The sequence below is a fragment of the Eutrigla gurnardus genome (genome assembly GCF_963514095.1).
Source record: "Eutrigla gurnardus genome assembly, chromosome: 21".
NCBI classification, from domain to species: domain Eukaryota; kingdom Metazoa; phylum Chordata; class Actinopteri; order Perciformes; family Triglidae; genus Eutrigla; species Eutrigla gurnardus.
In genome coordinates, this window is record NC_139932.1 from 14,713,394 (window position 1) to 14,726,334 (window position 12,941).

The 12,941-nt window shown below is 41.6% G+C and overlaps 1 protein-coding gene across 1 annotated transcript; it reads left to right on the plus strand.

Moving 5' to 3' along the window:
• The first annotated feature begins 77 nt into the window (after window positions 1–77).
• On the plus strand, window positions 78–9,860 carry il17rel (interleukin 17 receptor E-like). The gene is made up of 18 exons (XM_084038375.1): window positions 78–547; window positions 1,669–1,696; window positions 2,213–2,362; window positions 3,179–3,285; window positions 3,659–3,773; window positions 4,053–4,097; window positions 4,268–4,407; window positions 4,821–4,892; window positions 5,021–5,075; window positions 5,197–5,360; window positions 6,072–6,116; window positions 7,253–7,310; window positions 7,394–7,539; window positions 7,968–8,027; window positions 8,111–8,168; window positions 8,815–8,946; window positions 9,305–9,361; window positions 9,440–9,860. Exons 1-18 carry the CDS (start codon window positions 434–436, stop codon window positions 9,541–9,543), a joined length of 1,650 nt encoding a protein of 549 aa, XP_083894501.1. The 5' UTR covers window positions 78–433; the 3' UTR covers window positions 9,544–9,860.
• Window positions 9,861–12,941: the final 3,081 nt, after the last annotated feature.

The window sequence follows — 12,941 nt, forward strand, 5'->3', positions numbered from 1 at the left end:
ACCATTTCCACCTAATTGCGGTTCATTGCTCTACCAGTCAAATACAAGATGTTAGATTGCCAAGTTGAACATGAACTGGAGAAGCTACGGGGATGTACGGTGCCTTCGTGACCGACATTAAAACCTAGATTAAGTTGCTAAAGAGGAAAAATAGTTTGTGTCTCACCACCCAGAGGCCCCGCCTCCACTGGAGGATTATTTAAGTCCAGTGCTTTTCAACAGTGGGTGTCTCACTCTGTGTGCTTGGCTCTGCCCCAGTACACAACACACTGGGCATCATCACACTCAGGACAGAATAAGCAGGAGAGCCTCCTCACCATCAGACCACCTGTCACCGCCAGGTCAAGCCTCTTGACCTCTACCACTCAGCTGAAGAAGTAGGGAGGAAGGATTATAGAGTACCAGAGAAGCACAGCACCAGCAGAAGAAGACAATGCTCCTGTGGGTCGCCCTGCTGATGTCTCACTGCTGTTTGGGTCTGAATGGAGCCGCGGCGGAAAGCGCAGGACTGGAGAGGATAGAGAAATGTGGCACCAGGTGTTCTCAGGTAAAAATGCATCCTCGGGAACATTAACACACTCTCGGACGTGAGCACTGACAGCTTGACTTTGTGCTACTAAAGTAATTTATTGTTACTACGGTATATCACTGCTGCTCGGTGTTTCCAGCTATGCTTATCACAGTGTTTGTGATAGCTGCCTAGCTACTGCTTCTATCACTGCACGTAAACCTGCTTCTACTATTAATAACTCTTCCACAGTTTCAGGCGTCAGGGCTTGTGAGGTAAACTTGGAGGATGGATAGCCTGCAGGGCGTTCGAAAGCATGGGTTGGTTTAATCAGGGTGAAAGCGTGACATAAATTCCCAGTGTGACTCATCTGTTGACTCACAGAAAACATTATAGTAAGGACAAATCATGTTAAAGTGAGTGATGCATATTATACTGCAAGCGCACGTGTCAAAGGGGGCCGGCGTCTAGTCCTTGAAGGCTGCAGCTTTGTTTTGAAACCCAATCCGGTATTACTCAACTTATCCTTTGCCAAGGAGGAAACCCAAATGGCTGCAAATCTAGTTGGGTGGAGAGTGGATAGATAACACACTAGCATATTTACTTCTCCCTCTGTGACCTTTACAGATATAAAGACGACATTCTTTCTCTTTTTGTAGGTTTAGTGCAGGTGTATGCGTTCAAAAAAATGTGTCAAACATCATAAATTAAGCTCAGAATGTGATTTCTTGTCATAGTTTGCACAGATTTCCTGGCTGGTGAATAAACAAGGATGTATTCTACAAAGGTTTGGAAGTGAGCCGAGGTATATTATACCTATTGACCTTTGTGAATGTTGTCTGCAATTAAGCTTCATATAAAGTTGCCAAATCAGAGCACAAAAAGACACGTGGAGTAATGGATAGATGGATCCGCCTCTTATATTTCTCTGCGTATCGGACCATAACAAACTGCTGCAAAAAACACAGGTTGGGTTTTACTTGAAGGAGCAATGAGGATGTGAAAAGCCTCCTTGCTCTCTGGGAATCCCCTTTCCTGGAGGAGTGCTACCTTCGTTCTCTTTGTTAAGAATTACTTTATTAATAGATCCTGCTCAAGACGAGTCACAGAAAAGAATAACAGGGTGTTTTCTCTCTCTCTGTCTCTCTCTCTCCTTGCAGGGCCTTCAGTGCAAGACCAAGCCAGACAGTGAGTATGGACACGCACGGCTGCAACATCATGCATGCACACACGACTGAGTTCTGCACAATAAGAGCATTTAATCATTTGCATATTCACCTGCAAATATAGGGCCTAAAAAGCGAAGACACAGCATGTGACATTGAAACATTTGAAAAACAATACAAATAAATTCCTGATATGTTATTCTAACCTCACCCGCCACAGGCATGTGGGCGTCAAACTGTGCGTAGTACGTCCAGAACGTGCATGTTTGAAGAAGTGCTAAAGAGGAATCACCTCAACATTTGCGTGTTTTGTTCTTTTCAACGAAGAATATGAGGAAGAAAAAAAACATAACTCGCAGGCAGACATCTTTCTGTGGAAGAGCCCACAGTGTGTACACATGCAGTGAATTTAAACAGAAATGCCGCTTCCTTAGAAAGTCAACAGCCGACGAGACAACATCCCGATGTCAAAGTGCATCATCAGGTGCATTAAAGATGGCGTCTTACATGTATTTTGTTTTTCTCTGGTCCCGTGCAGGCTTGTTTCCTCCTCCGTGTCAGGACCCCCCTAAAGGACTCGACCACTCCTCCCTGTTCATCAACAACAGCCTCTCCACAGTCATGAGTTGCGAGGGGAGGCAGAAGTGTTCGCTACGCCTCAGAATCAAAACTACAGTACAACTTACTGGTATGTCCATGTTGAAAAATGCTTTTTTAGTTCGTTTTTTTGTTCATCTTAAAGACCATTTTGAACTTGCAATGTCACGAGATCATGCAAGAATCGCGGGATCACATATCATGTGAATATCTGGTCGTCTTTAAAGACGTTAAATTGCCTTAAAAATGTAAATCCTACAGTCCATTAGCTCCTCACACATACATGATAGGTGACTGCTGTAGGAATATGGTCCTAATTAGGAATGGGGCCCCAAACCTACTCAATACTATCAGCCTATTGTCCGCCCTGTCTTTATTTCCCAGAATAACTGTATATTCTCTATAACTGACCCTCACATGCACAGTTGTGACTCAACTTCTTCAACTTAGTCTCCCAGAGGAAGTTTTAAATGCAACTCACCTGGGTGTAGCCGAGCCATGCGTGGGCCCAGTGGTGGTTAAAGTTGGTTATCACTGATGACAGAGGTAACGTGCAGATTAACTGTTAAGGAAGTCACGTTTATAAAACTACTTTCCATGATTAAACTTCTGCTTTTAGTCATGAGTGTGTCACTGGTGTTCTGTTCCTGATTTCGTCTGTTCTGATAAGGCGCGGGTCAAAACTCACTTTTTCCACGACGCAAAGAAATCCCTTTGATCCCCCGCCGTGGTCCACTCAGCCAATAAACATAACACTGTTCTTCCTTTATGGCACCTGAAAAGGTGCTGATTCACGCTGAATAAATAGTTGTAGAATGATTAACTGGTGGGCTAACAGTCACTGTCTGACGACTGTGTCTCTGAGCCCCGTTCTGGCGTCTGACTCTGGTTTTTATTTCCTCCACAGAGGCGATCCACGGTGTGTCCATCTGCACCGTCACCGCCGGGATGATGCCTATCTGCCGAGTGTTCAGCTTCAGGAGAGAGTCGAGGGACCGACTGTCTGGAATGCATGTACTGTTCACCTTTTTACATTTCTGTCATTCGTGTGATAAGATAAGAGTAACTTTTCTGCCTCACCGGTGGACTAAGAAAATATTGGGGATTGCAGATTAAGGGATATTTTTCTGTACGATCTGTAAATTTTCATTTCTCAAATTCTTGAGAACACATCATCAGTCATAACTTTACAGTTTAAACGCCTATTACTTTGATCTGTGGTGGACTTTTAAGATCATAACTGAGCTCTAAACTCTTAAAACACGGATTTGAACAGCTGCTAATTGACACTGAATCACACAATCCAAACAAAAGTTTCCACAAGGAGATGTTGAAACCTCGCCAGACGCGTGACATTGTGTGTTTTTATCGAACCCTTTTCCTGCAGGTGGATGTCGAGAACGATTGCGCGTCCGTTTCTCCGAGCCAACATGTGCTAGTGACGGTGAAAACTGTGCCGAGCTACTGCGGCGTGACGTGGACAGGCACCTACGAAGCTCCAGGTGAGGACACATGATTCTCAAACACACACACTGTTGACCGTTAACAAATATGAAATTTAGTAGCAGATGGAATGTATTGTATAACTAATAACTTAGGTCAATAAGTGGTGTTGACTAAGCTGCCGTGTATTTCCTTGTAATGTTGAAGAACAGGTGACATTAAGAAGACAGATGAAGGTTCATTATTCATAAAGGAGAAACGTAGTCGGTGGATATTATGTAAAACTCATGCAAGGGTTTGTTTATCACCATTAATATTTGTCGTCCACCTCTCCACAGGATGCATCAGCGGAGACTTGAGAAGACACGTCCCAGAATGCATCAGTGAGTACACTGTTGTCTTCGCTAAACTGGGCAATGTATCATTATCGCTAACAAAGAGTGTTCTAAGCCTGCGCTCTCCAACCTTGTATCGTCATTTGCCTTTAAAACCAAGTCAAGTCTATTTCACAAGACGAAAATCCCTCACTAACGTTGACACCTGTCCCGCTCAGCTGGGAGGCTGTCGTATGATGTCGACACCCAGAGGAAGCAGCTGAGGGTCGGTGTGTCAGACATGCTGGAAGATCACGACTACCACCTCCGTCTGTGTCGCAAAGATTTCATCTGCGCCGGCACCGGGGCCAAGACGCTGGTTAGTACCCTCCATAAAACGAACATGCGAGTGTGTAACCGCTGGAGGGAATCAAAAGAATTAAAAACTACGGGATGAGTAACAGATGGGAGATTTAATTGGTACTTAACTTAACAGATCTATGAGATGAAGAATCTGTGATCATCCCTACAAATTATGTCTGGGATTTCCTTCTCTGCTGACTCACTTCTGTTAATTGTCAAATATTAAAAGATGCATAGTTAAAGAACAGTCTTAGAAGGTATGCAGGGTTATAAAACCTCTTCGAAACTCCCACAGCTCGCTTGTATCGGACGCTGCCACAAAAGAATGTGGCTAATCAATCATATGGCTCAGGAATCCCCTAGAATCATTAACTTCCATGCATCCTATGACAGATGGATTTGTGCTATAAAGTGTTGTTAATCTTCCAGATAAAGAAGGGGGAACCCGTGAAGAGCGCCACCCTGCCGTACTCCCGACCTTTGCCCTGCCTCTGCATCGAGGTAAGCCTCCCGCCAACACTCCTCACGTTAAGGGCTTATGATAAGCCTCCCATGACATAAGATTGGTTTCCATTCATAAACACTTCCAGGGAAAAGGGATTGACTCTTTGCTGATGCATTTCTCACAGGGATGGTCAGCCGTGATGGATGCCCCCAGAGTCCAGGTCTGCCCCTTCAAAGAGCGTGAGTCACTCCGTTGTTTTTCAGTCACGGGGAAAATTCCCTCGTAATCCGAACGCGCGCTGCAGTAATTCACAAGTGATACCGTATCATTTGACACGATTGTGACCTCCGTGGCCCGCAGGTGTCGAGGAGCTGTGGTTTGGAATCAACTTTGACCCACTTGAGGAGACGTTGTCATGGGAACCCGCCTGTCCGGTGTCCGCTGTAGTCGCCTTGTGTCAGAGGAGAGAGGACGGCGTCTGCGTGGATCTGCCTCACGCCTCGCAGAATGTCAGCAGAGACAAGGTAGGAGTCCAAGGTGGAAACTGCAGTTGGGTTTCAAAAGTAAAATATATTAATATTAATAACAAAAAATGTATCGATAAAATCCCCCTCAAATGCATTAAAAAGAAAGTAACGTGTTTTGAAAATGTAAGGAGTAGAAAATCCAGATATTTGTTTTAAAATGTAAGGAGTAAAAGTAAAGTACAGATACATAAAAATTCTACTTAAGTACAGTAACAATGTTTTTTTACTTCATTACTTCCCACCTCTGGTTTCTGGCGACTTATTCTGGTCACAAATCACAATCATGAAGTTTTTAAGAATGAAATAATTCTGCCGACATCTTCCTCAATGGATGAGCCTGCTTTCTACTTCATGGGGAAGAAAGAAGTTATGATGTTTGAAGTGTTTACATATTAAAGTTAAGTGTCTCTTATTGCACTTTTACTTCTACTTTTGAGTAGTGAGAATGAGTTTATTGGAACCTCTTGCTGAAACTCATATAAATGTTGAGTTAGACCCATATAAAACCAATCCAAACACAAAGGGAGAGCCTGCAGAATCCAATCGTCAATGGATATAACCCGAGGCCATGCCACTTGAGAAGGGAATTCTCTGTTAATATAAAAATAGCCAGCAGAGACGCAGAGTCTGAAAGCTGAACCAGGCTGACCCAAAATTTCGGCTTAGAGTATTTTGTTACTAACTATTTCCTCGATCTTTGCTTTTCAGATAACATTTACAAAAGTGGATCCACACCCTCAGCTGTGCATGAAGGTAACGATCACTTCCCCCCCCCTATAATTATCCAGGAGTTTCACTGTAGAACAACAATAGGGATGACATAAGTCATTATCACTGTTAGAGCACCATGCTCTTTGACCAGTAGGCCACACGTGTCTGTCTACACTAAGATGCCATTTCCGCCAGCTGTGGCAACATGTGCAACTGTTGGTTTTGTGAAGACGGGCATAGTTCAACGGTCAGATCAGTTGGCCAGTACACTTGGTTAGGTGAGAAGATTGATACCACTTGCTACACTACATGCTTCAGCTGGAACGTAGTTGGTTTGTTTAGTGCAAATAGTGGAAACAGGATGAAACAGCTGAGCCTGGGTCACAAAATCCACCTATCAGAGCCTCTAAAGCGTACCAACATGTCATATCTCGCTTATTTAAATGAAAAAAATACAAAAAAAATGATATGTTAACATTTTTTTTTTTTGCTGACAGTAATTTGTTGACTTTTGTGGAGAAAAAGTGGGAAAAACAAAAAACGGTTTTCCCTCAATACCAGAGTAATAACTGGTAACCTCCGGTTCTAAAGAGTGAAGCCGATGCAGAAGTGCCTTAAACTTGCCTTCTCTCTGCTGGCCATTAGAGGGCTTGCAAAAGGAAGCTTGGTTGCATGGAAGTCTTACTTCTAAAACGACCTTACTTCTCACTTTTTATTATCTCAGTAAACATTTTAAACATTTTATGTTGATGGTCTAAACACTAGTCTCAAGTTTTCTTCAATACAACATGATTAATTTAGTAAATTCTGGTCCATTTAGAGTAAAAAAGTCGACAAAGCAGCCTAGCATTTCCTCTGCTAAGCCTGTTGACGCCTCACAGTGTTTCATAACGCTTTGCTGTATCTTGGTAACGGCATTAAAAATAAATAATCAGCTGCGAGAGTGAACTAGTAACCTGACCACAAAACAGAAGTACAGCTGCTATTGTTGTCTGCAGTTTCCTGATGCTGTTTTACAACAGTGGTTAAACAGTGCGCTGGATCCGTTTCATGTGCGTAGTATAATGCGTAAATGCAAATTATCATAATTTAGATTTCCTAGAATTCCATGGTTATTTTTGCTTAGCTTTGTATAACTACTTTGTGTAACCAAAATAAAATTGTTCTGTGGTATTCAGTTCACCACAGGCTCTCAGTCCTGGACCAGATGCCCCTTTGCTGATACCAGATTACAAGGTACTAGTTTTTGTGTGTCATAATCATGACTGCAATACAGTCACTGTGTGATGTCATTATAATAGCGGTGCATTCATTTCCAGCATGGGCGGTGGTTGTGACGAGACAAGAAGGGCAGGAAGACGTGAAGATGCTGTCGCAGATCACGGCGTCGTTTTCCGTGGCGCTGTGTGTGAAGTCCCAAGGGTCGACCGTGTGCCAGATCACCGACACACACACCATTCACGTGGTAGGTTCATGTGATCCACCTCGCGTTCACACGCTTCAAACCTTTCTACGGTTTAACGCATCTGGATGAGTTACATGAAGGAGCTGTCACAACATTCTTGTAAAGATTGCACGGCAGATTCTCATGAATCAGATTTCTTATCTGATTGGTTACTGCCTGGGAAGCACCGACGTTTTCTCAGATTTCTTTTTGTAGTTTCAAACTGCTATTTGTGCGAAAAAGTGAACACACCTTCAATCAACGTGAGGTTGTTTTTCATTTGTGTAGCTTTTGCAGGAAGCCGCATATCGGCGTGGGTTTGTATTCTATCGTTACGCTCCATCGCTCAAGCGTTGTGTTTTGTTGAATTGCTACTGAACAGCATCATGGAAGCACATTAAAGACAGTAAAAGCAGTTATAAACAAGATTTTTGTTTGTCTTTTATCAGGACAAGTTCAAAGCTGTTGGCTTGAACCTGGAAGGGGAACAATGCGACTCTTGTCTCCAGGTACATTTGTGTGTCCTTTAAGTCAAACTGCTTGTAAACTCCCATTGAGACACACTTTGAAAACACATTTTCTGTTTGTAAAGGTGAAGAGGCTCGATGTGAAGTTCGCTCCAACAGTCGTTCACTGTCTTGAGCAATGCAGTAAGTATCGTTTCCCTTCTTCTCCTCTCTCGTTTGCTCCCATCCTGTGTTTGTCTTTCTTTTCCTTCCTTGCTCTTTAAGGATTCACAACCTGCGGCGCCACACCAGTTTGAAGTGCAAATGGTTAACGCTACTTCTTTTTTTCCCAAACGTGGTTCGAAGCAGCAATAGGCCACATGTTCACTGTCACGCAACCTCTAATCATAAATGTATGTGCCTGTCGAAGTTAATCTCAGGTGGTTTCTCTGCATTTTTCTCTGATGGATGAAGCGCTCAACATAAGTGCTCTGCAGAAAATGCAGTTAAGCGTCTTTGATGCGCCCGAGCTCCAATTTCACTCAAGAAGCTGTAGGAGCGTCGAGTGCGTGCATATATCGTCTTTCAAAAGTCTGACAATGACAACGAAATGTTTTGTTATCTTCAAGAAATGTTGTTTTATTGAAATACTTCTCACCCATCATACTGCTTTCTTGCCGGGAGTTAGATGAGAAGATGGATACACCTTTAATGGTGGTACTGTATCGATTTTCTCTACTAACGATTGGCAAGAAAACAAATGTGGGTTAAACTATTCCTTTAAAAGCCACGTCTGGAATCCTATCAACCCTGTGTCTAATCGTTTTTATGCTGTAAATTATCTTCGCAGATCAATCATCGCCCGTCATGACGTCCGTCTCCAGTCACGCCCCCTGGGACGTGACTATGGTCGTTGTGCCTGCTGCCGTTTGCCTCTCTGGTATCATCATCATCACTCTGGTCCTCCACGGACTGTTGAGCAGTGAGTACAACACACGCCTGATAAGATCCAGGTCTTCCATGCTGCAGACTTGAGAGAGCTGACTACAATTAAGAGTGTCAAAAATCATGTGCATGCAAACATTCGTCACACGATATATACTAGAGCTAACACAACCCGTAAGTTTTTGCAAAGTGTGTCACATTAGCTGTTTGATTGATTGATTGCTGCCTATGGCCGTTAAGCAAAACTTCCTCTGTGAATTGATCATTTACAGTAGTGTCTGGATGTATCGGGGTAGTGCAGCACGTGCAAACTCATTTAAATGAATAACCAGGCAGTGAAATTACCACTGGGTTGGTGTATTTCCTCATCTGATTACTCCTGTTTTTCATTTCAGTGTATGAGAGACGGAAACAAAAAAGAAATGGAGACTGTATCTCTGAAAAGCAAACAGGTAAGGTTATCGCACATTTCTTTTTGCCGACAGAGCACTTTCCAATACAATGAAGCTGAACCTTACCTGTTTTGACAGATCCCTCTTCTTACTGCGTGGTCCCTATATTACAAACTGGTCTGGAAGAAGGGTTCCTCATACCCGATTCACCACAGCGTGGGAACACCAGAACGCTGACCTGATCTCTGCCTGACCCAGGAACAGTGCTCTGCTCCGAGGCATCACTTGTAATCTGCAGTTTAAAACTGCAAAGTTGTTACACAAATGAGTTCTCTGTTGAATGCAGCTTATAAAGTGGGGAACAGATATTTCAAAAGTGAGGCATGTTGCTGTATATTATATTTGCTGGATAGTGTGCTTGTTGTAGTTATCAGCTGTTTTTTATGTTCATGTTTTGGGGAATGCTAACGTGTATATTGTCATAAGTTAAAATGTTCATTCACCTTGCAGCTAAACTGTTAATTATTTAAATATATATTTTCAATAAAAAAAATTAATATATGAAAGAAAATCTGACGATTTCTTTTTTTTCATAATTCATTTTTGTCTGATCTAAAGTTCCTTGCATTATAAGCAAACAGTCCTTGCAGCATTAAACATGGCATATCGCTCAGAGCAATACATAATACAACTATTGCAAACACACACACACACACTCTCTGTAGAAGTCTGTGGATTCCTTAATTCTTTGCATCTTTACGTTGATTTAATTCAGCTGGTATGGAGTTTATTAGACCCCATGGAACATTATAGCCAGAAGGGGAAAAAATAGGGAATTCCAATATATTCAACCCATAAAGCGTCAGAAGTTATGATGAGCACATTCTAATCTGTAGTAACAACAATATTAAGCTGCTGTCATCCATCCATCATCTGCAGCAGCTTACCACAAGGCTAAAGTGAAAGATGTCGCTGTACTGACTATCCCTAAGCTCTAGAGGGGTTTTACACTTTCATATCATGGTATTGATTGTCCCATCATCAATTTCACTGCTTTGGTTCACTCTCACCGCTCTCATTAACTTTGTTTCCAGCCAAAAAATTAAATGTGTACGCAACCTGGCTGAGCTCCAGCCGACATACAGAGGTAGAAACTAGCTGGTGAACAGACTGGATCATTTAGCGATCAAGTAGCGACAGATGTTTGTCTCAGGAGTCGGTAGAGACCAAAAACAGAGCAAAAAGACAGTGAATATGGGACCTAAGATGAATGCTGATGTTGCTATGTAGCCGATGAATGTGTAAATAGGCTACTATTAGCATTGAGCTACGAAACAGACACTTCACACCTTACTGGCAGGGGGGCATTAAACTGTAGTTTCTTAGTTGAACCCAAGAATATATTTATAATTTAATAATACATATTTTTTTAGCTCAGTTTTATAATTTGTTTCATTTTAATGAGTCAAATCGACCCAAACAAAGATAGATAGCTAGCTAGATAGCTAGATAGATAGATAGATAGATAGATAGATAGATAGATAGATAGATAGATAGATAGATAGATAGATAGATAGATAGATAGATAGCTCTAGCTAGCTAGCTAGCTCGATAGATAGATAGCTCTAGCTAGCTCGCTAGCTAGATAGATAGATAGCTCTAGCTAGATAGCTCTAGCTAGCTTGATAGATAGATAGATAAATAGATAGATAGATAGATAGATAGATAGATAGATAGATAGATAGCTCTAGCTAGCTAGCTCGATAGATAGATAGCTCTAGCTAGCTCGCTAGCTAGATAGATAGATAGATAGATAGATAGATAGATAGATAGATAGATAGCTCTAGCTAGATAGCTCTAGCTAGCTTGATAGATAGATAGATAGATAGATAGATAGATAGATAGATAGATAGATAGATAGATAGCAGCAATAAAAGACTCAAGATACAAATGTACACATATCAATAAATAGCATAGTATAAAAATAGATACATACAATAATGTATAAACTGCATTTGAGGTAACCTGGAGCACCGATCAGACACACTTTTGGCTCATTTGCTCCTATTGATTCCAGTTCAGTGCTTTAAAAACCTTGACTTCCCTCGTTCACCTGCATGAAGTGCTCATCACCTCCCTGTGTCCGGGAATCATCTCCGCCTGGCTTTCACAGGCAAATGAAGTTGCTGAGAACAGGACGGGACAGGACAGCGCGCTGTTCAGAGAACAGAGGCCTCTATGTGCAGACGCTTGCTCAAGTACAAGGACACAGTCCACCATGTGATCAGAATTTCACACATGAGGAACTTGTTACTGTAAAACTCTAAGTGGTGGAGTCTTCTGGCGCTGGCAAACATTTCCTTGTTAGATTGGTTTTGAATGCACAGTCAACTCACATGTAAAACAAGGTGAGTCAAACAAATAAAAATCCTTAAATAATGTTTGAAATTCCACAACTGTTCTGCTAACTGGAAGTAAATAAAAGCACTATTTTTATCCTTCATCACAGCAGTGAACACATATTATTATTATTATTCCCAAAACAGGGAATGCTTCCTCATAGTGGAGAGGAATTGAATCTTCTCGGATGAATCATAAAAGCTTTTATGTTTCCAGAAACTTTACTCTCTGTATATGACAGCATGTCCTCATTAGTCAAGACTTAGTCACATTGAGGAAATAACTCATTTCTAGGTCAGTTTATCAGCGTCATCCTTATAACTCACAGTGACAAAGCAAAAATCTGATATCAGTTGAAGGATCCGTAATGTTCCCAAAAAATAATTACAGTTAATAAGTAATATCACGTGCAGATAACCTCATTGTTTTTCAGTTCAGCCTGAATGTACTGTAAGAAAACAACGTAATCCAATTAAGAAATACTTTAGCAATACTTTAGAAATATTCCATCTTCCCCAGCACATTATATCGATAGAATGGTTTGAGTAGATTGTTTTTATCTATTCATTCAATTAAATATCTCCTCTACAGAGTTGGAGAATCATTGAATCTTTTTTTATTGACTTAAAAGTGGATACATTTTAATATTTTGAGTCAACTTAAACTAATAGAGTAATCGTCACTTAAACTACTAGTCTTAAATAGGAAATGCAGTTACAATTGTTATTTAATCACTACAAAACTGTTGAAAAAATCGATACGAATCCTCCTGGTGTTTCCCTTTTGATTTTGTCATCACATGATTTTCTTGTGGGTGCCGTGAATGGTGCAATAGTGATATAATAACAGATTGTAAATCCTAAAACATCCCCTGCGTGGGTGGAGCACAATTTGTGCAGCTTGCATAATGGAAAAGAAAGAAAGAAAGCAACGCAAGAAGGAAATAAAAAGTGAAAGAAAAGCAAGGGAAGAAAGACAGACAGTCCTGAACAGAAGAGGACACTGAACAACTAACGTCCGCAAAGAGGAGAGATGACGCAAGGACACGATGTCTGAAGGGAAAACACATTCCAGCAGCTTTTGTTGCAGGGAGTGAAGGGAGTGAAATAAAAGGCGATAGAATTGAAATGATTGTGTGTTCTTGGCAGTCTGACTGAGGGACCGACGGGCGGTTCTGCCCTGATGGTACCCCACCTGTGTGAGATTTTCAGATTACAGCTATGAATGATAAAATCAATAC